Source organism: Tursiops truncatus, chromosome 20, assembly GCF_011762595.2.
Source record: "Tursiops truncatus isolate mTurTru1 chromosome 20, mTurTru1.mat.Y, whole genome shotgun sequence".
In the NCBI taxonomy this organism is placed as follows: Eukaryota; Metazoa; Chordata; class Mammalia; order Artiodactyla; family Delphinidae; genus Tursiops; species Tursiops truncatus.
In genome coordinates, this window is record NC_047053.1 from 42,391,120 (window position 1) to 42,416,652 (window position 25,533).

The 25,533-nt window shown below is 39.2% G+C and overlaps 1 protein-coding gene across 10 annotated transcripts in view; it reads right to left on the reverse strand.

Annotated features, from left to right (window-relative positions):
• KANSL1 (KAT8 regulatory NSL complex subunit 1) overlaps positions 1 to 25,533 on the reverse strand; it is a 168,145-nt gene that overhangs the window by 70,745 nt on the left and 71,867 nt on the right. Inside the window, exon 1 of one of the 10 annotated variants that reach the window (XM_073798201.1) lies at positions 7,696 to 7,794. The exons of 8 other annotated variants lie outside the window; for them this stretch is intronic. In XM_073798201.1, the coding sequence (XP_073654302.1) occupies positions 7,696 to 7,697 (2 nt within the window). In that variant the 5' untranslated portion in view covers positions 7,698 to 7,794. Of the gene's footprint in view, positions 1 to 7,695; positions 7,795 to 11,486; positions 13,210 to 25,533 lie in introns of those variants that run through there. One more of the 10 variants, XM_073798204.1, reaches the window with a different exon arrangement.

The window sequence follows — 25,533 nt, forward strand, 5'->3', positions numbered from 1 at the left end:
AACAGCAGCTGATCCCTTCAGCTGTGGCACTTGATCCACAGTTCAAAATTATCCCCACCTGGTAGGTGTCATTCATTTATATTATATGTCTGAACTCCTGAAGTTACCTGAGTTGGAAACCCTACACTAGAAGTCAAATGTTAAGCCCGCAGGGCTGTCTAAACCCGTATTGTAGGGCCCCATCTCCAGAGTTTCAGATTCAGTAGGTCTGAGGTGGGGGCCCCAGAATTTACATTTCTAACAAGTTCCAAGGTGATGCTAGGTAATGCTGCTGGTCCAAAGATCACACTCTGAGAAACTTAGACTGATGAAACTTCCTCAGTGAAGCCAGAGAGGGGTCCCATGAATTACACAATTGCAGGATACCTGAATAATCCTGAGGATGCCATTTAAGGGGATGGGGTAGAGGGTCCTAAGAAAAGTTGATGGATCAAAAACCAATAGTCACCGCAGATGTCACAGCACTGACTACCCCTAATTATCAGAGGTAGAAAACCATTGCCCCTACACTAAATTTAGGAATAATCCTAGATTAAATTCTTGGTCCTATTTTTTAAATTCTACATTCTTCCTCATGGGTTTTATTTATTCTCAAAGTTTTAAATACTTCTTCTACACTTCATAACATAATACGGGTTGCAAATAAAGACTGCTGTAAAAGATACCTTATAGCTCCAATATTTCATGACCAACAAATGCGTTATTACCAGCTCTAATATTTTCTACTGAATTTGAATTCTTTCTTCAGCTAGAAACTATACATAGTAGGTAACATTTGTGGAATGCTTCCTTTGTTCTGGGCACTGCTACCAACTTTACATGAATTTCATCATTTAATCATTATAACAACCCTGAGAGACAGCACCTACTATCCCCATACTGCAGATGGAGAATCTGAGGCACTGAGGGGTTAGGTCATTTGCCCAGAGAAGAAAAAGCAAGATGTACATCTGGCTCCAGAGCCCTTAATTTTAATCACTGCACTATAGTGCCTCTATCCTCATTGCCTTTGTGTTAAAGGAAAGCTTTGTTAACAGGGAATTCAATTTAAGGTCTTTACCTACCTCTTGAATCCATTTTTCTGTTTCCATATACAGCTAAGAACTCTACTTAAAAAAGGCCAACACAGGGCTTCCCTGGTGGCGCAGTGGTTGAGAGTCCGCCTGCCGATGCAGGGGACACGGGTTCGAGCCCTGGCCTGGGAAGATCCCACATGCCGCAGAGCAACTAAGTCCGTGCACCACAACTACTGAGCCTGCGCGTCTGGAGCCTGTGCTCCGCAACAAGAGAGGCCGCGACAGTGAGAGGCCCACGCACCGTGATGAAGAGTGGCCCCCGCTCGCCGCAACTAGAGAAAGCCCTCGCACAGAAACGAAGACCCAACACAGCCAAAAATAAATAAATAAATTTATATGTGTATGTGTGTGTGTGTGTGTGTGTGTGTGTGTGTATATATATATATAAAGGAAGCACAGACACTCCATTATAACATTAATAAAAGTATGTGACTTTGTGTGACACACAAAATAAAAACACATTAGTCCCTGCCCTTAAGAGGCAGCATGCAAAACAAAATGATACCCAATTCACCCTAAATTCAGTCTCCACACAGAAAGGCATAAAGGTGAAAAGTCAAGAACCTGCAAGCTGTAATCCCCTGAAGGGATCATGGAGGCTGGTCTCTAAACTCTAAAGCCCAGTAGAGAAGTCCTAGGAATGTGTAAATGACCCTGCACAGCAAAAGGGAAAGAGCAGATAACCAACTGAATAAGAGAACAAAAAGATCAGTGAAATCATATTTTTAAGCCTATGGCCACATATGGTTCTATTTTTTGTATTCATCATTTACTATTAAAAACCACTGCAATATATTGGTGATGTCCAAGACAAATATTATGGCAATAATATTTACTTTGCTTAAGGAAAGAACTCAGAAGTAACTGAGGAACTAAACAGAATGGAAAACAGGTCTACTCTGGGCATCTAATTGGTATGAAATTATGTTAGAAACAGATCTGAATTAGGAGGGAAAAGCAATTTGACATGCTACTGCAAAAGAAGAAAGAAGACTGGCCTCAGCAATGAACGAAAGACGAAGATCAGAGAAAACACGATAGCATCTATCTGCGTTGATTGCTTTTTAAAAATTAACAGACATTATTTCTTAGAATAGTTTTAGGTTTACAGAAAAACTGAGTGAAAAGTAGAGAACCCGTATATCCACCCCCTCAACAGTTTCCTCTATGATTATGCGTTAGTGTAATACATTTGTTACAACTGATGAACCAATTGATACATTATTATTATTAATTAAAGTCCATAGTTTACACAATAGGGTTTACTCTTTGCAGTTTTGACCAATGTATAATGACATGTATCCACTATTTTAAATATGTAATGCCAAAATCAAAGAGAGTGTTGCTCTAGCTCTCACTGTCTTTATCACAGTAATATAAACTAACTCCTAATCTCCCCCTGCCCTCATCTACTTTTCCTAATCTTCCCCATCTCAATAAAGAGCAATACCTTCCTTCAACTGGCTGAGATCAAAAAACTCACTTTCACAACCCACACACCTAACCCATGAGCAAATCCTACCTGCTCTGCTTTCAAAATATATCCAGAATAAAACATCACTCCTCACAAACTTCACCACCACCCCGACCCAAGCCACCACCCTCTGGCACCAGAGATCACAACAGCCCCCAGCACAGATGCCGCTGCTGCTGTCCAGAGCAGTCAGCTTTTCTTTCAAACTAGGTCAGATCATGTCACCCCTCTACTCAAAGGTGATACTCAGAGTAAAAGCTAAAATCCTTACAATAATCAACTAGCTTCCAAACACCCTATCTCCACCTACTCCAGTCCCCCTTTACCCTGAGTTTACCTCCTACTAGGTTCCTTCTCACTACTGAAGCTACACTGCTATCATAAAGACCAAGATGCATTTAGCCATAAGTGCTTAAAGGTAAACAAGTATTCACATTGTGAAATGGAACATTTCTAATCATATTCATAACAAAACTGCTGTAATATTAACTGGCTGGGAAATGGGTGAAGGAGGATCCCCTATCAACACAAGGATGGTTAGAAACAGTAAATTAATCCATCCTGATAAACAACTTACTAAGTATCAAGCTTTAATGTGAATAAAGTACTTCTCCTAAATCTAGAGATCTAGATCCCAAATACATTTGCCTACACAGGGTACCACCCAAGGGCCTGGAGGGTGGGGGTGAAAGTGGGGAGGGCAGAGCCATACAACACTGTACATGGAGTAACACACCTGGTTACTCTTTATTCTCTGCAAGACAGCTACATTCAGTGGAAACCTCTTATAAAATGGGCAGAATAAGGTAATCCTCCTGCTCATTAATACAATAAAACCAAGACTTAATGTAGGAAAAGTTAAAGAAGTGTAGTTGAACTAACAATTTCAGCCTTGCAGATCAATTTGTGTGACTGCGTTCAGTAGCATCAGATTTTACTATCACTGTTGTCCATTGCAGTTCAGTTCCCAGGCTTTAAAATCCCAAAGGACAGAAAGAGATAAGCATCCTACGTGCTAGTATTAGTAATATTAGAAAGTGCTACCATTTGTTGAAACCTGAAGGGCCAGGTACTTGACATGTATAATTTTCTAATTTTAATTACAACTTAAAGTAAATACTGTATTCCAAGGCTATTAAAAAACTGAGCAATTTTGACAAAGTCACACAGCTAATCAGTGCCAGCAGAAATTCAAACTCACGTCCGACTCAAAAGTCTGTATTCTAAAATATATCTCAATAAAGCTGTTTTCAAAAAATGCTTTCTTTACAACAGACCACAGGCTTTTCTGAGTCAAAACTGAAATCGTTATGACAGACATATAAAGCACACTGGGTTCTGGACAATATACAGGAGTCCTATCAGAATATTTTAGCAAAATAAATTAAAGGTAAAGGGCTTAAAATCTGAAAATATTTACCTAATAAGAACTGTAATTTTTTTGCCCAACTTCAAATTAAATGAGTTTTAGGACTCAGTTTTCCACAGTCCTTTCCTCCAAGACATCTGAACACCCTAAAAAGAAATACATAAATAGCCTGGATATTTATTTCCTTTGATAAATGGAAAAAAGTAATGTGAAAATGTTTCTGGCTATACTAGTCAACAAAAAAATTGCCCACCAATGTGGAATCTAGCCTTCAAAAACTGGTCATGGTCATTACCCAACCTCTAAGCAATAATACATTCAACTGGATTATCAAGCTAATAAAGGAGGAGAGAGAAAAGCCACAGGAAATTTGAGAGGTAACTTATAATTGGCTCTCATCAGACTCACACACCGGGTCTAATCAGAGACCAGGTGACATGGTGGGATTATGCAAGCCAGTAACAACCATACTGAATGAAATGTCTTTTACAGAACACAACCACTTTCTCCATAAGAGAGTCAAAAGGTTATTTTCACTCCTCACAGTTAAACTAATGATAAGAAGGCCAATCACAGCTCAGAGTAACCAGACTTTCTAAAAAGGAATTCAATTCTGTATTTTCTTCAGAATCTTCCTTTCCCATTAATGGGGATACTAAATTTCACGTATGAATCAAATTGAGAGAAAAAAAAATACAAAGTGAGCTGTAAAATCTATGCTCATGATCTGCAAAACAGATGCAGATGGGGTGAGGTGGAGAAGCCCTTCCCTAGTTCTTTTTTTTTTGTTGTTGGGGGTAGGAGTTTATTAATTAATTAATTAATTTTTGCTGTGTTGGGTCTTCGTTTCTGTGCGAGGGCTTTCTATAGTTGTGGCAAGCGGGGGCCACTCTTCATCGCGGTGCACGGGCCTCTCACTATCGCGGCCTCTCCTGTTGCAGAGAACAGGCTCCAGACGCGCAGGCTCAGTAGTTGTGGCTCACGGGCCTAGTTGCTCCGCGGCATGTGGGATCCTCCCGGACTGGGCTCGAACCCGTGTCCCCTGCATTAGCAGGCAGATTCTCAACCACTGCGCCACCAGGGAAGCCCCCTTCCCTAGTTCTTAACAGGGACCAACCAAAAGGTCCTGCTTGATCTGTCTCTGCCCATACCATCATCCCTAAGAACCACTCTCAAAACCTCTCCTGGCTCTTTTATACTCTGGCCACACTGGCGGAGACTAAAGGAGGATTCCCTGGCAGTCCCTCTCACAGATCTATTTGCCCTTTGCTATACTCATCATAAACATAATTTTAATCAGTTGATTCAAGCATTTTTTTTAATGGTTATTATGTTTCGAGATACTTTTGTTATAGCAGTGAACAGGACAAAATCCCTACCTAACAGGAGGAAATTTACATTCCAGAGGTAGAGAACAATAAGCTAGTAAGCAGAAGTGTGTTTGTGTGTGTGCATTAAAATGTTATTTGTGATATTAACTTGCCCTTTTACAGCTGGTGGTCAAGAATCTCTCTTTTAAAAGTGGCAGAGACCTGAACAGGATGAAGAACCAAACTCAGCTGACAGGAAACCTGTGGAAAAGCTTTCCAGGCAGAGTGTGCAGTAAAATGTACAGGCAGGAACGCACTCAGAATTAAGAGTAAGAAGACCAGTGTGGGTGGAGCACGGTGAGCCTAAGGAAATGTTTTAAGATGATACCAAGGTGGTATACAAAAGCAGATAGACCCTAGATCCAGTAGGGTCTTGTAGCCCATGATAAGGAGTTTGACTTTTAGCCTAAGTGTGCCATGAAGCCTTTGGACAAATTAGAGCAGGAGCACAAGATATTATTACTATTTACATTTTTAAGCTCACTCTTGCTGTTCTGTGAACACACTATAGATGATCAATAACAGAAGGAGACAAATTAGGAGGCTACTGAGGTTGTCCAGGCAAAAGACAATGGTTTGATGACAGCATCTGTAATGGGGAGTAGGTATTTATATTCAGAATGTAATCTGAAGGTGGAGCCAGCAAGATTTGCCAAAGGAATAGAATGTTGACACAAAAGAGAAAAAAATTTTCTTTTCCAAATTTGAACATCTGATTTCTTTATTTTTTAAACATCTTTATTGGAGTATAACTGCTTTATAATGGTGTGTTAGTTTCTGCTTTATAACAAAGTGAATCAGTTACACATATACATATGTTCCCATATCTCTTCCCTCTTGCACCTCCCTCCCTCCCACCCTCCCTATCCCACCCCTCTAGGTGGTCACAAACCACTGAGCTGATCTCCCTGTGCTATGTGGCTGCTTCCCACTAGCTAAAAAGAGAAAAATTTGATATCTGTGTCTCCCCATGAGAATGTATGGGACTGCTGCGAAAACAGGGGCCACATATGACTTACTCGGTCCTCAAGACACAGGAGCAGTGAGTATAGTCTAGTTGAATGAATTAATGAACGACCTATTACACTTCTCAAAAGAATAAAAGTACAGGCAGGGCTTCCCTCGTGGCACAGTGGTTGAGAGTCCGCCTGCTGATGCAGGGGACACGGGTTCGTGCCCCGGTCCGGGAGGATCTCACATGCCGCGGAGTGGCTGGGCCCATGAGCCATGGCCGCTGAGCCTGCGCGTCCGGAGCCTGTGCTCCGCAATGGGAGAGGCCACAGCAGTGAGAGGCCCGCATACCGCAAAAAGAAGTACAGGCATTTACTCTGGCTGTCAAATACTGGTAGGGTGTCAAGCATGGAAATTAAGCACCTTAGGGAAAGAAAGGTGAGTTAAAAGATACCAAAACAAAAGAAACCAGAGACCCATATTCCACTGAACTTGCAAACTCACCTCAAAGTACCACCTGTCTCAAAATCGAACACACACACACACACACACACACGGCTCATTTAGGAAAAGTTACAATATCAGAGCAACAATACTTCTTTGTGAACTACAAGATTGGCTATATTATCTGACAAGATAAATTGACAGACTTGCTTCACCAAGTAGAGCTAGATGTCCTTGGTGTCCTGTGATATACGAGGAATCTGGTAAATCTGTCATAAATCAAAATGTGTTGAACTTTTTTTTTAAAAGAGACAAAATAAGTTTAGCGAGCAAAGAGGAGATTAGACATTATTTTTAAAACTCCTCAAAGCCTACTCTATATATCTGCAAAATTACAGGATTAAATTTCTATGCTTTTACATAAGATTCAGATTTGACTTTAATTTCCCTCTGTAGAAACTACAGAGGATTGAGATGGGGGTGGGGGAGAGGTGGGGATACACATGATGACTCTTATTTTTCCTCCAAGGAAGTTACTGGAGTCTGTAAAAACAGAACTTAGGGCAGTATTCCTTAATGCTGGCCATACATTAGAATTACCTGGGGAGGTTTTAAAAACATGAATGCTGAAGACACACCCCAGATCAATTTAATCAAAATTAACTGCCGGTAGGGCCTGAATTTTTCCTTAAATGCTTTCCAGGTGATTCCATTTAGCAGCCAAAGTTTCGAACCACCAACCCATAGCAATAAAGATTAAAGTAGAGGAATTTAAACAAAAACTCCTAAAGAAACTCAACATTTTCTGAGTCAACAAAGTTGATCCCTCATATTAACTGATGGCTCACAGTGAGCATTTTGGAGGACAGATAAAAGGAATTGTCTTGGAATAATAAAAGGTTCATTTCATACATACTTAAACAGCTCAGGTAAGGACAGAACAGAAATAACGAAACAAACCCTGGTTAACCCCACCCACATTCTTTCCTAAGGCTTGCATTTTTTACTTACATTATCACTGCAACAAAACTAGAGTCAATTCAAGTTGTCTTCTTCCTGTAATGCTGCCTTAAATCTCTACAGAAAGCAGTTACTTGCTGCACAGCTAAACACATCTTCAGCTGAAGAAACTTTACCTAGAAAAAAGAAAGTAACACCCCATCTTGTCCCTCCCATTTCCCCTCATCAATAGCTAACTTTGAACAAAGAGTCTGTGGATTCATTGTACTATTACATGAGGATAGGGCAGTGAAATTCCCAGTCCTCAGCTGCAAAATAAATACATTTAAGAAATTCTATAGAACACAAGAGTAAAGCAAAATCTTAGTAAACTGACACATGTTCCCATCCTCCTGAGCACATGAAGAAGGCTGCCATAGTTTTCCAATTACATTTCAACTCTGTCCTAGTTTTAAGGCACAAGCTGATCTTCACCTCATTATAGATTTTCAAATATGAGAGAAACGACAAAATCCTTATCTACGATCAATGATAAAAGAGATAGGGATAAAAAAGAAAAGGGAAATTCAGTCTGGTTTTTACATGGATTTAGACCCTTCTATAATTAATTAATTGATTATTCAAGCTGACAGGTGGACACGGATACAAATAAAATACGGAAAGCATTTTTAATGCATAGTTTTAGGCTGAAAGGATCTAAACAGTTTCCCTTATATATTGTTTCTGGAAATCTGAAATCAGAACATAGGACTTTTCATTTCAGATTTATATTTAATGTTCAGCTGATTTAAGTATTTTTTCTCAATAAAATTAATGTGCTGTCTTATTTTAATCATGTAAAAGCAGCAAAGTGGTAAGGAACTTGAATGCCATGACGTGAATATTCAAAATCAACTGGTTATATACCCCATGCATTAAATCTGACTGCCTAATATATACCTCCAAAATGATTACAATGACAATCCTTCCACAACATCTGAACCATTACAATGTGAACAGCATTCTGCTGAGCGCTACACAATAATCAAAAGACAGGGTCCATAGCCTCAAAACAGTTTATAAATTTGAGGAGATAAGGCTGATAAGCAATATAGCAATAAACACATAATAAGGGCTTAAAATCAGGCAGTACAAACTAAGTATGAGTAGCAGTTCCCAGCCTGGAGTCTTGGCGACCAAAAAACACATTGGTAAGCCAAATAATTAAGAGGTAAAACTATATGTGGGAGTCCTAAATATATAAGAAGCCAAGGTTGGAAGCCACTCACTTGGTCAAGAGAAAAATGGTTTGTGTCTTTGCGAGCAGACCAGGGTAGTCTCAACTTTGCTATTTACTGTGTGAATGTCAACAATTTACCTAACCCTTTAAAAGAGGTAATACCTACCAATCACCATGAGAATCAAACAATATTGTACATATAAAGCACTTTTTAAAAAATAAATTTATTAATTTTTGGCTGTGTTGGGTCTTCGTTGCTGCACGTGGGCTTTCTCTAGTTGCGTTGAGCGGGGGCTACTATTCATTGCCATGCGCGGGCTTCTCATTGTGGTGGCTTCTCTCGTTGTAGAGCACGGGCTCTAGAGCACAGGTTCAGTAGTTGTGGCACACAGGCTTAGTTGTTCCGCGGCATGTGGGATCTTCCCGGACCAGGGCTCACACCCGTGTCCCCTGCTTTGGCAGGTGGATTCTTAACCACTGCGCCACCAGGGAAGTCCCCATATAAAGCCCTTTTACACAATGCCTGGCACTTAGTCTCAAATACTGGCTATTTCCATCATTACTGTTAGACAGACAACAGTAATATCCTAGTGCTGGCAGGATTATGTGATTATCAAGTCCAGTAGTTCTCAAGTTGTGGCTCCCAGACCAGCAGCATAAGCATAACTTGGGAACTTTTTAGAAATCCACAGAAAATCTTGTAGAAATAAATTTCTATTGTTTTTAAGCCACCCAGCCTATGGTACTTCATTATAGTGGCCCGAACTAAGACAAAGGTGTACTCCTAGAGTTTATTACATACTGTGTGATAAGATGGCAGAATGGGAAGGTGAAGTGGGGTTGTGATGAGAAGGATGTTGATCACAGTGGCAAGGGAAATCAAGAACTGCATTTTAAATATGAATCTGAACTTCAGAAGAGAAATATACCTGGGCTGGGGATATAAATTTGGAATTATTGGTGTATGGATGATACTCAAAGGACTAAAGATCACCAATGAAAAATACAGATGGGGGGCTGGGGGGGGTCCTGAAAACCAAACCATGACACACTTTAACATTCAAAGGGTAGAGAGAGACGAGGCACCAGAAGTCTGTATGGAGGCATGCAAGACCGGGTCGGCGGGGGGAACGACACAGGACACGTGTGCCATCTTCTGATATTTAAATAAATTCTAGCTCATATCCCCTTTATGGTTCTGGGTCTACCCAATCCTCTTCTCGTCTGAAAAATCAAGTATCAGGTGGACCTAATTTCTACTCTGTCCCACCTATATCATCTCAACCTCATTCCTTCACATCTCTTTCAACAACAAGAATACTTTTTAAGAAGAACAGGATGGCGGTGGTGGGGGGAGGCAGCAAAAGAGCTTTTATACAGAAAGATTCTGAAATATTTACAGACAAAATAATATGTAGTATAGAACTGACTTCAGAATAACTGAAGTGTGCGCGTGTGTGTGTGTGCGTGCACGCACGCGCTAGTAGTAAGGCAAGGGGGTCTAGATAAAAACCACAATAGCTATGAGTTTATGTCTGTTGTAGCCAAGTGACACACACACGGGGGTTTACTGTACTGTTCTCTCCACTTGTATGTTAAGCTTGCATTTTCTACAATAAAACATAAAGGAGGGAGGAGGAAGAGGGGCTGGCAAACGCTAGCCCAAGAGAAACCTTTCGATTTTATCCAGAGTAATGACAGCTACAACCAAAAATTCACAGGGTTGACCCAGACATTCCAGAAGATTAAAGGCTCACCTTTAGACTTTAAGGGTAAAAGATTTTTCCCTAAACCATATGTTTTTATTTTAAAATGTCTCAAAGATGCTTAAGTCAGGCACAAATTTACCAAAACAGTGACGCAACAATTCTCCAAAGGGCTATGGCAAACTAGGCTCTACTGAACACTTTCATTTCTTAAGACACCTAAATGACTTTAATAAAATTTCACCATTGAGAATGTCCTACATTAGTCTGGGAAGCTACAGAATCATTCATACGTAACTGAGCAGGGATCAAGTGCTCCTACACTAGTTTAAAAAAAAAATCACTCATCACACACACATTCTGTGAGATACACTAGGTTCAACAGTTGTTAAGCAGCGAGAAGTTGGGCACTGCATGCTCTCTCCTGGTCATAAACCTGTTCACTACTCAATTAGGATACTGTATTTGAGAAAATAATAGTTCACAGTAATCTTCACATTCTTTATAAAGCATTACCTTCTTCTGAACACAATATAGGCCGATGCACCCTTCCTTGCATGAAACATGACAGTTATCTTTAACTCATCAAGTTTAGATTAATTTTATTTTACATACACACATACACATACCCATGACCATCCCTCGAAGTAGCAGAGAGGAACCAAGTCTCTACCTCTTCTGCTATCGATAAAATAAAAATTTTCCATAGAAATGCTGAGGACTGAAATGATCCACAAGAAGTAGAAATTTGGCAATATCAGCACTCACATTTAAATTGAAATCCTCAATGATAAAGCACATGCCATAAATCCATAAATGCACTAAATTGACTACTTGCCCAAAAGACAATCCCTCTTCATTTCTTAACCAAATTCGCAGAACTTTCCCACTGCCCACCCACCCAAGGCCTCTTCCCTGAAAGTTCCATGAAGATTTGGGAAGAACCAAAAAGGGAAGAGGAATCTTTTATTAAATTTACATGGTATCTTTCCTCCCAGAATTCAAAGTTAAATAAAACCAAGGAAAGAAGACCAGAAGGTCACAGCACTAACGACCTAGAAGACAACACAAGTCCAATTTAACTGCTATTACGGACCAAATTACACCAGAACACAGTATTCGCAAGAATATGTGTAAATTAAACAACAAAGCAAAATGTTCGAGATCTAGTTTGTCGTGATTACTTTTATTTTCTGGACTGAGAGTTGAGTCCCACAAAAAGTACGAAAAAGAAAATTATACACACACACATATATATATATGTATGTATATGGCTCACAATTCTTCAATTATTTCCAGATTAAAATACTTCTCCTGAACGTTTGTTTTTGTTATTTGGGGTGGGGGTATGGCAGAGCTGGAGTACGGTATAACACAGGAATAGAAAGCAGATACTACAACAGTAAGAGCGTCAACCCCTTCTCCCAAAACATTGTGCTCACCTCTGGGCTTATGTTCACACTTACTGCCTTGGCTTCCTTCTGTCCCCTGGCCCTGCTTCTTCCCCTTTTTACTCTACTTACTTATTCTCTATCCAACCCCATCCTCTCTAATATTTGATAGTCAAAATAATATCCCATGCTAAAAGCATTCTCTGAAGTATTTCCAGATAGTCCAACCAAATATCCTCTCCCCCTTTCTCTAAACCTTAGAAGCTTATTACATTTTTTAGAGCATATGCTTATTTCTGCCCTGTATTTATCACAGACAACAACTTATATATCTGACTTCACATCCTTAGTCTAAGTTTAACCATAGCATGTTATCCTCAGAGCCCAGCAAAAAATTCTTATAAAAAGCAGGCACTCGGACTTCCCAGGTGAGTTAACAATCTGCCTGCCAATGCAGGGGACATGGTTTCAAGCCCTGGTCCAGGAGGATCCCACATGCCACGAGCAACCAAGCCCGTGCGCCACAACTACTGAGCACCACAACTACTGAGTCACTTGCTGTGTCTAGCGCTCGTTTTTCTATCTGCAAAAATGTGAAGAATTAACATGTATATAAAAGCATAGTGTCAATAATAGGCACTAAGTGAGTGTTAGTTTCCTTCCCTCTTCTGTAATAGAACCCTCTGACTTTGGAAACTATCACTAGAGGAACAGAAAGCATTCTTTGAAAACACCGTCCTAAAAAAAAAACCAAAACACTAAAATTAAACAAAGCACCTTTGGCCCTAGTCTAAAAGCTGCCATATCATTTAAGTAAATCAGTATAATGAAGAGAGACAAGAATTATCTTCTACTTTTTTAATTTAAAAAAGGTCATAGGGCTTCCCTGGTGGCACAGTGGTCGAGAGTCCGCCTGCCAATGCAGGGGACACAGGTTCGTGCCCCGGCCCGGGAAGATCCCACATGCCGCGGAGTGGCTGGGCCCGTGAGCCATGGCCGCTGAGCCTGCGCGTCCGGAGCCTCTGCTCCACAACGAGAGAGGCCACAACAGTGAGAGGCCCGCGCAAAAAAATAAAATAAAATAAAAAAGGTCATAATAGGGCTTCCCTGGTGGCGCAGTGGTTGAGAGTCCGCCTGCCAATGCAGGGGACGCGGGTTCGTGCCCCGGTCCAGGAAGATCCCACATGCTGCGGAGCGGCTGGGCCTGTGAGCCATGGCCGCTGAGCCTGCGTGTCCGGAAGCCTGTGCTCTGCAACGGGAAAGGCCACAACAGTGAGAGGCCCGCGTACCACAAAAAAAGAAAAAAAGGTCATAATACATTTTAAAAGTATTAATGTAATAAATGAAAGTCATCACTTCCCCTTCCTCTATTCCCATCTCATCCTTTAGAAATAAGCACTGTTAATACTCTGGTGTAAATATATTTTTTGTTACCAAAGTTCTGTTACAGATATTTGGAAAATAAACAATAACATAAAGAAAATATCACCTATACAACCACTGAAATTTTAAAAAACAAGTATATTTCCATCTTAAAATTATATTCATTTCCATTTTTAAAACACATGATGGGGAAAGAACAGCCTTTTCAATTAATAATGCCATGACAACAAGCAAGAGAATGAATTTGGACCCCTACCTCACACCACATCAAAATTAACGCAAAGTGGATCATAAGCTTAAATATAAGAGCTAAACTCATAAAACTCCTAGAATGAAGCATAGGAGTAAATTCATGACCTTGGGTTAGGCAATACTGTAATATACTATGATACAAAAAGCAAAAGGAACAAAAGAAAAAAAAAGACTAAATGGATTATACCAAAATTTAAAACTTTTGTGCACTGAACATAACAAGAAAGTGAAAACAATCCAGAGAAGGGAATATCTGCGAGTCACATATCTGACTAGAGATTTGTATTCAGAATACATAACACACTTACAATTCAACAATTAAAATGACAAATAACCTATCAGTACTTTAAAAATGGGCAAAGGATCTGAACAGACATTTCTCCAAAGAAGATATGCAAGTGATAAGCACCTGAGATACACAAATGGATCAACATCAGTAGTCACCAGAGAAATGTAAATCAAACCAGTGATATGACTCCACAGCCATTAACATGGCGCTACAATTAAAAAGACAATAAAAAGTGTCGTGTCCTTAAGGATGTGGAGCAATTGGAACCCTCATCCATTGCTGGTGAGAACGCAAAATGGTACAGCATCTCTGGAAAACAATTTGTCAGTTTCTCAAAAAATTAAACAGAGTTACCATACAACCCAGCAATTCCACTCCTAGGTACAATACCTGAGAACTGAAAATACATGTACACAAAAACTTGTACATGAATGGTCACAGCAGCATTATTCATAATAACCAAAAGGTGGAAATGACCCAAAGTTCATCAATGGATGAACGAATAAAGAAAATGCTGTACAGCCATACAATGGAATTTGGCCATAAAAAGGAATGAAGTACTGATACATGTTATTTTATGTATAAACCTTGAAAATATTGTGTTAAATGAAGTCAGATGCTAATGGTTACATATTGTATGATTCCATTTATAAAAAATGTCTAGCATAGGCAAATCCGTAGAAAGATTAGTGGTTGCAAGGGGCTGGGTAACGGAAGAGAGGGGGAGAGGAGAATGACTGCTTATGGCTAACAGGGTTTTTTGGGGGGGATGATGAAAATGTTCCAAAATTAGACAGTGGTGATAGCTGCACGATTCTGTGAATATGCTAAAAACACACTGAATTGTACACTTTCAAAGGTGAATGTTATGGTATATGAATTATATCTCAATTTTTAAAAAATACTAAAAAAATCTTTAAAAATGTAGTGACTGCACTGTGTCACACCAAATGTGAATTAGTACCTGGCAACTTAGAAAATACTTTAATATTAAAATCTTCCAGCTTATAAAAAGGAGGATTCTACAAAGACATTTAAAATAACTGAAAACGCAGCACATTTTAACTTATTTCTTTTTTCAATTTTTAACTATGGTAAAACACACACAAACACACACTATTTAAGTGTACAGTTCAGGGGTGTTAAGCATATTCACATTGTTGTGCAACCATTACCACCACCCATCTCCAGAACTCTTTTCATCTTGCAACTGAAACCCTGTACTCCTGATTCCCCCTCCTCTCCAGCCCCTGGCAAACACCATTCCCCTTTCTACTATCTATGAATTTGACTACTCTAGACACCTTATGTAAGTGGAATCATACAGAATTTATCTTTTATGACTGGCTTATTTCATTCAGCATAATGTTCTCAAGGTTCATTCATGTTGTAGCACATGTCAGAATTATCTTCCTTAAGACAGATAACCAACAAGGACCTACAGTATATAGCACAGGGAAATCTGCTCAATACTCTGTAATAACTTAAATGGGAAAAGAACTTGAAAAGAATATAACTGAATCACTTTGCTGTACACCTGAAACTAACACAGCATTGTTAATCAACTGTATTCCAATAGTACAGAATAGAATAACCTTCCTTTTTAAGGTTGAATAACATTCCACTTTACGTCTACACCACACTTTATCTATTCATCTGTTGGAAGACACCTGAGTTGCTTTCACTGACTTAATTCTTATATGATCAATATCTGGAGTAAATCAATTTATTAGGAAAAATTAGATTATGCTGATATTTGCCCAACTCTGGGAATGTACTAAAAGCTAATGAACTACATACTTTAAATGAATGAATTAGATGGTATATGAATTATAATTCAATAAAGCTGTTAAAAAAACCATGAAAGCTCTTTCTCATGGACATATGAAAATAATAAGTGTTAGTTCCCCACCCACATAATCAGTGTGAAGTATTTCCATTGCCAATACACTGGAAGTATCTGCTATCATTTTATATATTTCCTCTAGCCAGTATTCTGAACTGGATTAGGAATGAAAATATTTAACAAGTGATCTAACAAGAGATTCCGTTAAGTAAGGGCCATTCAGGAGACAAAAATCATCCCAAACTTAATCTTCCTTCATTAATTCTAATAGTAAATTGTTTTGACAGTCCAAAATTATTTTTGTAGTTTAAGAGAAATAAAGATCAGTAACAGCCTTTACACTAGCAATGAAAGTGACCCACAAAGTCATGATTTTCCATTAATTATATACTCTATCCCACCCCTTTCCTTCTGAATTTCATATCTTAAATAATTCTGAGGAAAGAAATGACATCCTTTCTTCGCTTTAAATCAATGGTTCTCAAACTCTGGTCTTGCACCAGAATCATATGGAGGGTTTACTTGTTAAAAACAGACTGTTAAACAACCCAATCCAAAAAATGGGCAGAAGACCTAAACAGACATTTCTCCAAAGAATATATACAGACTGCCGACAAACACATGAAAGAATCCTCAACATCATTAATCATTAGAGAAATGCAAATCAAAACTACAGTGAGATACCATCTCACACCAGTCAGAATGGCCATCATCAAAAAATCTACAAACAATAAATGCTGGAGAGGGTGTGGAGAAAAGGGAACCCGCTTGCACTGTTGGTGGGAATGTGAATTGATACAGCCACTATGGAGAACAGAATGGAGGTTCCTTAAAAAACTAAAAATAGAACTACCATACGACCCAGCAATCCCACTACTGGGCATATACCCTGAGAAAACCATAATTCAAAAAGAGTCATGTACCACAATGTTCATTGTAGCTCTATTTACAATAGCCAGAACATGGAAGCAACCTAAGTGTCCATCGATAGATGAATGGACAAAGAAGATGTGGCACATATATACAATGGAATATTACTCAGCCATAAAAAGAAACGAAATTGAGTTATTTGTAGTGAGGTGGATGGACCTACAATCTGTCATACAGAGTGCAGTAAGTCAGAAAGAGAAAAATACCGTATGCTAACACAAATATATGGAATCTTAAAAAAAAAAAAAAGGTTCTGAAGAACCTAGGGGCAAGATGGGAATAAAGACACAGACCTACTAGAGAATGGACTTGAGGACACAGGGAGGGGGAAAGGTAAGCTGGGACGAAGTGAGAGAGTGGCATGGACATATATACACTACCAAATGTAAAACAGATAGCTAGTGGGAAGTAGCCGCATAGCACAGGGAGATCAGCTCGGTGCTTTGTGACCACCTAGAGGGGTGGGATAGGGAGGGTGGGAGGGAGGGAGATGCAAGAGGGAAGAGATAAGGGGATATATGTATATGTATAACTGATTCACTTTGTTATAAAGCAGAAACTATCACACCATTGTAAAGCAATTATACTCCAATAAAGATGTTAAAAAAACAAACAACAGACTGTTAGGCCTCAATCCCATAGTTTCTAATTAAGCAGGCCTGAGAATTTGCATTTCTAAACTAAGTGAGGAATTTCTAACCATGAACTTAAATTCCCAAGTCATGCTCATTCTGCTGGTCTGTGGACCACACTTTGAAAACCACTGTTAAAGTCTAAACGCAAATTTAAAGGTCTGGATAAAATTTAAAATATCAGTATTATATTATGGCACTTTAAGTGAATATTTGGGATAGACAGTAAAAGGATGAAAAATTATAAGATGTTGCCTGTGTATTCTTTGTTATTAAAAAAATTTTTTGTTTAGAGTTAAATCATGCAGATCAGTATCTGGTTGAAAAGAAACTTAGTCTTTCAAAGTTTATAACTTTGATTCAAAACAACCAGCTTTCATTGGTGTCCATCCTAAAAAAAGGTCTTATACATAGTAACAATTGATACAAACAGTTCTCACTAGCAAAGTATTTCAAAGAAAATCAAAGAGGAATGCAGAGAGGCCTAAACATCAAGGGACACTTGCAATTTTAGACAGTTTGGGGGTAAAATTATTTATTATTTTGAGTGTTACCACAATGAACTGAATACTGTCGGCCCTCCATATTCCAGGGTTCCACATCCTGGGAATCAACCAACCTGGGATACAAAGGGTCGACTGTACTACACCACTTTATATAAGGCATTTGAAGAATCCATGGATTTTGGTATCTTGGGGGGGGGGCGGGAGGCGGGGTGTGTGTGTGAGGGGGGACCACACTCCTGAACTAATCCCCACCCCCACTCCAGATACTGAAGGACAACTGTATTTGCAAAGCAGTTTTTTAACTGTTTGTCTTCAGACTCTTTCTTCTATTCTAATAAGTACATACATTTGTGAGAGTCTTCATCCTAAAACAATTTCATTATGTCAAAACCCTGAGCAGGAATGTTCCTACTGCTTAAACAAAAGCATTCGAAACTCCTTTTCCCAGGCCTTTTCGGACCCTCCACAATTGCTACAACCCAGGTGTTTCAAGTAACCTCCCCGCTGCCCTACCACAATTCAATGATAGCCACAGCAGCTCTACAAGCCAGCCATTAACATTAGTGTGCCATGCCAAAGATCAATGCCGCAGATCACTAACAACACATATTTGGACTAGGAAAAAGGAAATATAGTTCTAAACCCTAAGAATATTTTTTTTTTACTGGTTAAAGCTAAGTCAAGTAGATGGGTTCTTAGGTATGAAAGAGACATCTTGCAGTTTCTGGTCACATTCCATTTCCTGGTAGATTGTTCAGCATGCCCTTGTTGACTGAAACCTATCCTCCCCCTCACACTGGTAACCTAAGCCAGCTCAATTTTCAAATTACAAATCTACCTTTCAGGCCGATAGATCTTGAAGTAGGAAATATCCACATTTAAACTCAGCCATTATCCTATGGAACAGGGTCCAAACTGAAGCTTTGCCACTAGGAATCATTTCATAGAACCCTAGATTTAGCTACTCTTCGAGACAAGAAAGCAGCCAAAGTGCCCTTCTCTTCCCTCAAAGTTGTCTACACATCTAAATCAAGTTCACTGGAGGGAGGAAGGGGATATTTAAGGGTCTCAGGTAAATAAATACTTCCATGCAATATCTTGAGTTCATGAAAGGTCTCTCTTGCACTAAATTCAAAACATTCATTCCACTGAGCTACTGTGGAAACACTGGGTGCAAACTAAGAAAAAAAATTTTTTTTCAGCTTAGAGTCCAAAAAAATGTAATACAATTACAATTGTGGCTCTTTGTTAGGACTTTTGTTGTTATTTTATTTTATTTTTTTGGCTGTGCCACACAGCATGCAGGATCTTAGTTCCCCGACCTTGGATCAAACCTGGTGCCCCCTGCAATGGAAGCTCGGAGTCTTAACCACTGGACTGCCTGAGAAGTCCCTGTTGTTGTTTTAAACTATGTGAAGTGGGAATTCCCTGGCGGTCCAGTGGTTAGAACTCTGCACTTTCACTGCCGAGGGCCCGGGTTCAATCCCTGGTCAGGGAACTAAGATCCTACAAGCTGGGCGGCCAAAAGAAAAATGAAACAAACAAACAAACAAACAAAAACTACATGAAGTATCAAAAAAAAAGTAAGCTTTAACAGTCAAACATCACTTTCCGACTCTTCCCAGACCCCTTTATGGACTGACCATGTTCTCCCAACTAAATTAAAATCTGAAGAGAGAGGGCTTCCCTGGTGGTGCAGTGGTTGAGAGTCCGCCTGCCGATGCAGGGGACACGGGTTCGTGCCCCGGTCCGGGAGGATCCCATGTGCCGCGGAGTGGCTGGGTCAGTGAGCCATGGCCCGCAGAGCCTGCGGGTCCGGAGCCTGTGCTCCGCAACGGGAGAGGCCACAACGGTGAGAGGCCCGCGTACAGGGAAAAAAAAAAAAAAATCTGAAGAGAGAAATGCAAGCTCTTCAGATCACCAAGCAGAAGGCCATCACAGTTCCGCCCTCTCCTACATAGATGATAATGACCAGGTAAACAAAAAATAAACTAACCAATTACAAACACTTCATATTAAAGCAGTCTCCACTTTAGAGTTTATGGATAATCTACGTTTCTGCAGTTGGGATCAAAAAGCCAGCTGTACAAAGACAAAATGGGCAAGGCCATACGTGAGAAAAACAAAGATTTAAGTTGACAGCAGGCTAGATAAGACTGTCAAAGTAGCTGAAATTGCAATAATAAAAGTACTGTTATCAGAATAGGGCTTAGTGATAGGACCACCAGACTCTGTAATACTAACCAAGCCACAAGACAGTTGTCTCACAGAGATCCAAATAGAAACACACAGAGAAGTAACAAGGATAGTCCATCAGACCTAAAAATGGCTAAAAGAAGGTATATTTAGACAGAAAAGCACATGACATTCATTAAATGAAATAATCCATGTTAAAAAGTGTTTATTAAATATCATAAGCTGGTCAGTCAACTGTCAGTCCATAGGTAAACAGTGGCTTTCAAATACTTGAGCAGCTATCACGAGAAGACACTCTATGGGGAGGGAGAAGGAACAAAACTAGCACCAACACAGAAGATGCAGGAAGAAATTTTTTTCTCCAAAGACACGTAGACTTTCCCTGTTGTCCAAGAAAGTGATGATGTCTTCATTCAAACCAAGTATGGATAACCTTTTTGGAAGACTTACTATAAAGGGACATATGAATGAGTCTCCTAGTCTATCACAAACAAGCTGTGAGACCACAGTAAATTTGTCTAGAACTCAGTTCCTCCATCTATGAAATTAAGAGGGTAGCCCAAGTACCATCCAAGGACTTAAAACTCATAGCAAAATTCCATGACTCTAAGATCATTACTTTTGTAAAGGAGAAAAATAAAGCTACCTGCTTTAGAGCACATGGATTAGCTAGATTTAGTTTTCATGCCACAGAACTATCAACCCAAAGGAAAAAACAGTGGCAGTATTTTAAATACATATGCATAAATTTTACCAAAAGGAATTGCTCATAAAAGTCTTATTCTAAGAGAAATGTAACATTAGTGCCTACTAGATGGTAGGCAGTGATTTTCACTTATATTTTTTTGTGTAACATTTTAAAGATGTGCAAAGTCACTATTATCCCTTTTGCAGATTTCGTTAAGAATTTAAATCACCAGGATAGTTTTATTTTAAAGTATCATTTATCCTGCCATTACTCTTTCAACCTATTGGAGAGGGGTAGGAGGCGGCATAAATATATACAATTATAAAGTGTTTAAAAATGAATTATTTCCTAATATTACTTGTACTTATTTCCAGACTTTTAAAGTAGGTAAGATACCAGATAAAAGATGTAAAAATTTTTTTTTCATGTTTACTATTTTTGCTATTTGCCAGCAATAAAAATATCTAATGAAGAGATCCTATTCAAAAAAACATTATGAAAAAAGTACAAAATGCTCAAAAATACCCTTATAAAATAGGCTAAACGAATATAAAGAAAACTGAACAACCCAGATTTTGGATGGAAAGATTTGTTTTTCAAATTAACTTGTGGGTTTAAATAAGTTGTTTTGAAATATTAGTTATCTACTTGGGAAATGTGGCGGAGAGGACTTACTTAGATCCTCATAGCATGCAACAAAAAATGTTTTGATGGATGAAAGGGCTAATTCCTAAAAAATAAAACCACTAAAAACATCTAGAAGAAAATAAGAAAAAAATTCTCCTATTAATGTTGGAGGGGTAAAGGATTTCCAATACCTTAAGTTGAGAAAGAAAGCTCAAGAGAAAAGATCAATAGACAAAAAATTTAACTCTATATAATTTGTATCTTATTCAAGTCTGATTTCCAATATTATCAACAAAGGATTAATAGCTCTGCTACATCTAAGAATCATAAAAATGAATGACTACTTTTTTAAAAGATTAATTTAAACCTATGAGAATGTTCAACCTCACCAAAAATTTTTAAATGCAAATTTAAATAAACATGTTATTTTTTACCCATAGGTTTAGCAAACATTAAAGGATCATTCTCCGTGCTAATTGGAATATGGTTAAACAACCGGATATACTGCTGCTATAAATGAATACAACTGAAAGAACCTTTTTGGAAAGCAAACTAACAAGGTATACCTGGTATACCTGGGTCTTCTGAGCTGCTCAAATTCTCTTTTATAGATTCTGAGACCCTAAATAAATGATACAAAACGAGCTTTATGCATAGCAAACACCAGAAAAGTCCATCAATAGAACAGTAAAACAAGTATGTAGTGAAAGGAAATATTTTACACCTTCCTTTTTCGTACTATGTTCAATCCAGTGGATATCTAAAAATCACACATTTAGAAAAACCCAACTCCATATGTACACTGCAAAAGCAAATACATGCATATAGCTATAATATACCCAAATTAAAAAGTCCTCAGGGGCTTCCCTGGTGGCGCAATGGTTGAGTCTGCCTGCCAATGCAGGGGACACGGGTTCGAGCCCTGGTCTGGGAGGACCCCACATGCCGCAGAGCAACTACATGCCGCCACAACTACTGAGCTTGCGCGTCTGGAGCCTGTCCTCCGCAACAAGAGAGGCCCGCGCGCCACAATGAAGAGTGGCCCCCACTGACCGCAACTAGAGAAAGCCCACGCACAGAAACGGAAACCCAACACAGCCATAAATAAATAAATAAATAAATGAATGAATGAATGAGAAAAAAGAAACAGTACGTGTCTTAAAAAAAAAAAGTCCTCAAAGGCCATGAGACAAACTAAAAATATGGGACCTTCAGATGAAATGGGGGGGGAAAAGGAAAAAGTAGGGTGAGAATATTCATTTAAGAGCCAAATACCAGGGACTTCCCTGGTGGTGCAGTGGTTAAGAATCCGCCTGCCAATGCAGGGGACACGGCTGTGTTGGGTCTTCGTTGCTGCGTGCGAACTTTCTCTAGTTGTGGCGAGCAGGGGCTACTCTTCGTTGCAGTGTGTGGCTTCTCATTGCTGTGGCTTCTCTTGTTGCGGAGCATGGGCTCTAGGCACTCGGGCTTCAGCAGTTGTTGCACGCAGGCTCAGTAGTTGTGGCACACGGGGTTAGCTGCTCCGCGGCATGCGGGATCTTCCCAGGCCAGGGCTCGAACCCGTGTCCCCTGCATTGGCAGGCAGATTCTTAACCACTGCGCCACCAGGGAAGCCCACTAATCTGTTTTAAAGTTCAAAAAAAGCTGGATAGTCTAAACTGCATTTCCTCAATTCTTATGAATGGGAACAAGGTCAAACTCTAGGTGGTAAAAAAGAGTATATGGCTAAAAATAGATCTTTAAGAACTGACAGAGACTATAAATTCCATCATCCCATCCAAAGATCTGCTTCTTATAGTCTGCTTTAAACCCACTCTATACAAAGAAAAGCCACAAGGAGTGATTCTGCATGAAAATAAAGGTCTTTTGTAATATGACTTAAGAGCACTGGTAAACTCAAGAGTCCACATTCACTTAACTGTTATGTTCCAACTCACCCTCTATGGGCCCATCCCATATTTCAAATACAGACACCACCTCCTGGCCTTTCCTATTTCCTAAGATTCTTAGGAAGACAAATCTACTGATTTATGCAACAAATTTTCTATTTCTATTTAACCAATTTGATAATATAATATCTGGAAATAGTTCTAAATTTCCCAAACCTCTGTCATCATGAAATTTCGAAAAGATAGTAGCTACCCAGGAAAGTTATCTTCCTGAAGAACACTGCTGTACTATGCTGAAACACAGCCTTATTCTCAGGGCTAAGCAACTACTTAGGTCTGAATTTCCATGCAATAAATAGCTCCACAAGATTTTTTTTTAAACAAAAAAGCACAAACTGTCAGGCTAGTACAGCTTACAAAACCCCTTCTGTTATGAACTAGGAAATCAAACTACAAAACTTACCTAGAGTGTGTCTAAAATAATATAACGAGCTCTAAGTGAAATGATGAGCATGAAGGTACTCCATCTATATTAACTTCTCTAAAACCTTTTTGTTTTCCATTCTAGACAGCTAAAGACATCTCCTAAAGAAGCAATTAGTGTACCTCCATAGAGCCCCTCAGTAAGCACTCACTATTATGAGACTAAGTTGTGAACAGCACTAAAATAGATGCTTCATTCATCCACAAGCTTCTGAAAATACCACCACCTCTTATTTGAATAGGCTTTCAGTTTTCACAGGAACTTTCACATACTCTTTTGATCAAAACAATAGGAAACAGGGCATGCCATCAAGCCATGTATGGTCTCTATTGTACAGATAGGGAAACTGATTAAGAAAGGTTATATGGCATAACCAAGGTCAAATAACTGGCCAAGTTGTACAAGGTTTTTCGACAATCCAGGGCTCTTTCCTCTGTACTGAACCTAAAGCGTAAAGCTGAAAAATATCACAGAAATTTGACAGGTTTTTACATCTAGATAATGTTTCTTCTTTTAAAAAGATGAAAGATCCAATCAATTGACTAAGTAATGTGTTGCTTCAAATTAGGATGACCTGGAAAAGCCACAATACTTGGATGCAAAACATGATCCAATTAAAAAATTAAATATGCTCAAAATGCAGTAGAGAAGAAATCAATATATGCATTTTGTATTATTGGTTTAAAAATTCTAAACATGTCTTAAAGAGAGGAAGGTGAAAATCCTCAACTGATAAGATACTATATAATCACATGAACTCCTGCTAACGTAACAAATATTTCAAAATGTTCATAAAAAGCAAAAACTTCAGTCCGTATGGGAATAGGTTTCGGGTAAAAGTAGTTGTTTTCCACATGAAGCAACATCTGGTAATAGAAGTCTGTATGTATGGCAGTGTTTTCTCCAAGTTTGATGCAAGGATCACAGATATCAGAATTACCTATGAGGGGGCTTCCCTGGTGGCGCAGTGGTTGAGTCCACCTGCCGATGCAGGGATGCAGGGGACACGGGTTCATGCCCCGGTCCGGGAAGATCCCACATGCCGCGGAGCGGCTGGGCCCGTGTGCCATGGCCACTGAGCCTGCGCGTCCGGAGCCTGTGCTCCACAACGGGAGAGGCCACAACAGTGAGAGGCCCGCATACCGCAAAAAAAAAAGAATTACTTATGAGGCAAATCCTTGACAGATAAGCCCAGGAATATGTATTTTTTTTAAGAGCTGGGGTGATTCTAATGAACATAAAATTTAAGAACCACCACAGTACAAACTGACGGCAAGTTTAGGGTAGCAATAACCTTGGCCTTGGTAGCTGTACAACTTAAGCAATTACTTATCCGGAGCTGGTTTTTCAATGGTACAATAGGGATGGTAGGGACACATCCTCCCACCTTGGAGAAAAGTTCTAAAGCATTAAAGATGGTTTATTAAAGTACTTCTCATACGGTTTTGACACACAGTAAGTAATGAATAGCAGCAACTACGGTGAAAACTTCATGTATTTATAAATACTGAACACTTTTGACATTAGCAAATAGTTAACAAGTTTTTATACATGGTTGTGTCATTATGCTCCTTCCCTTATAACAACTCCCAAAAGAAAGCAGCATTTCAAAAATGAGAGTCAGTCACCTGATCTGAAGAGAACTGGGGGAAGAGGGGAGCATGGTGAATAAAGATTCTTCCCCTGAAGTTTTAAGGACAACTGGAGAGTTCTTTCATGTTTTAAGGATTAGAATTTAAACGTTACACACAATTTGTTTTATGTTCATAAGTATAACCATCACCTGGTTAGACCATGAGAAAAACCCACTCCTAATCATAAACAGGGAGGAAATATTTATCAAAAGTAGGA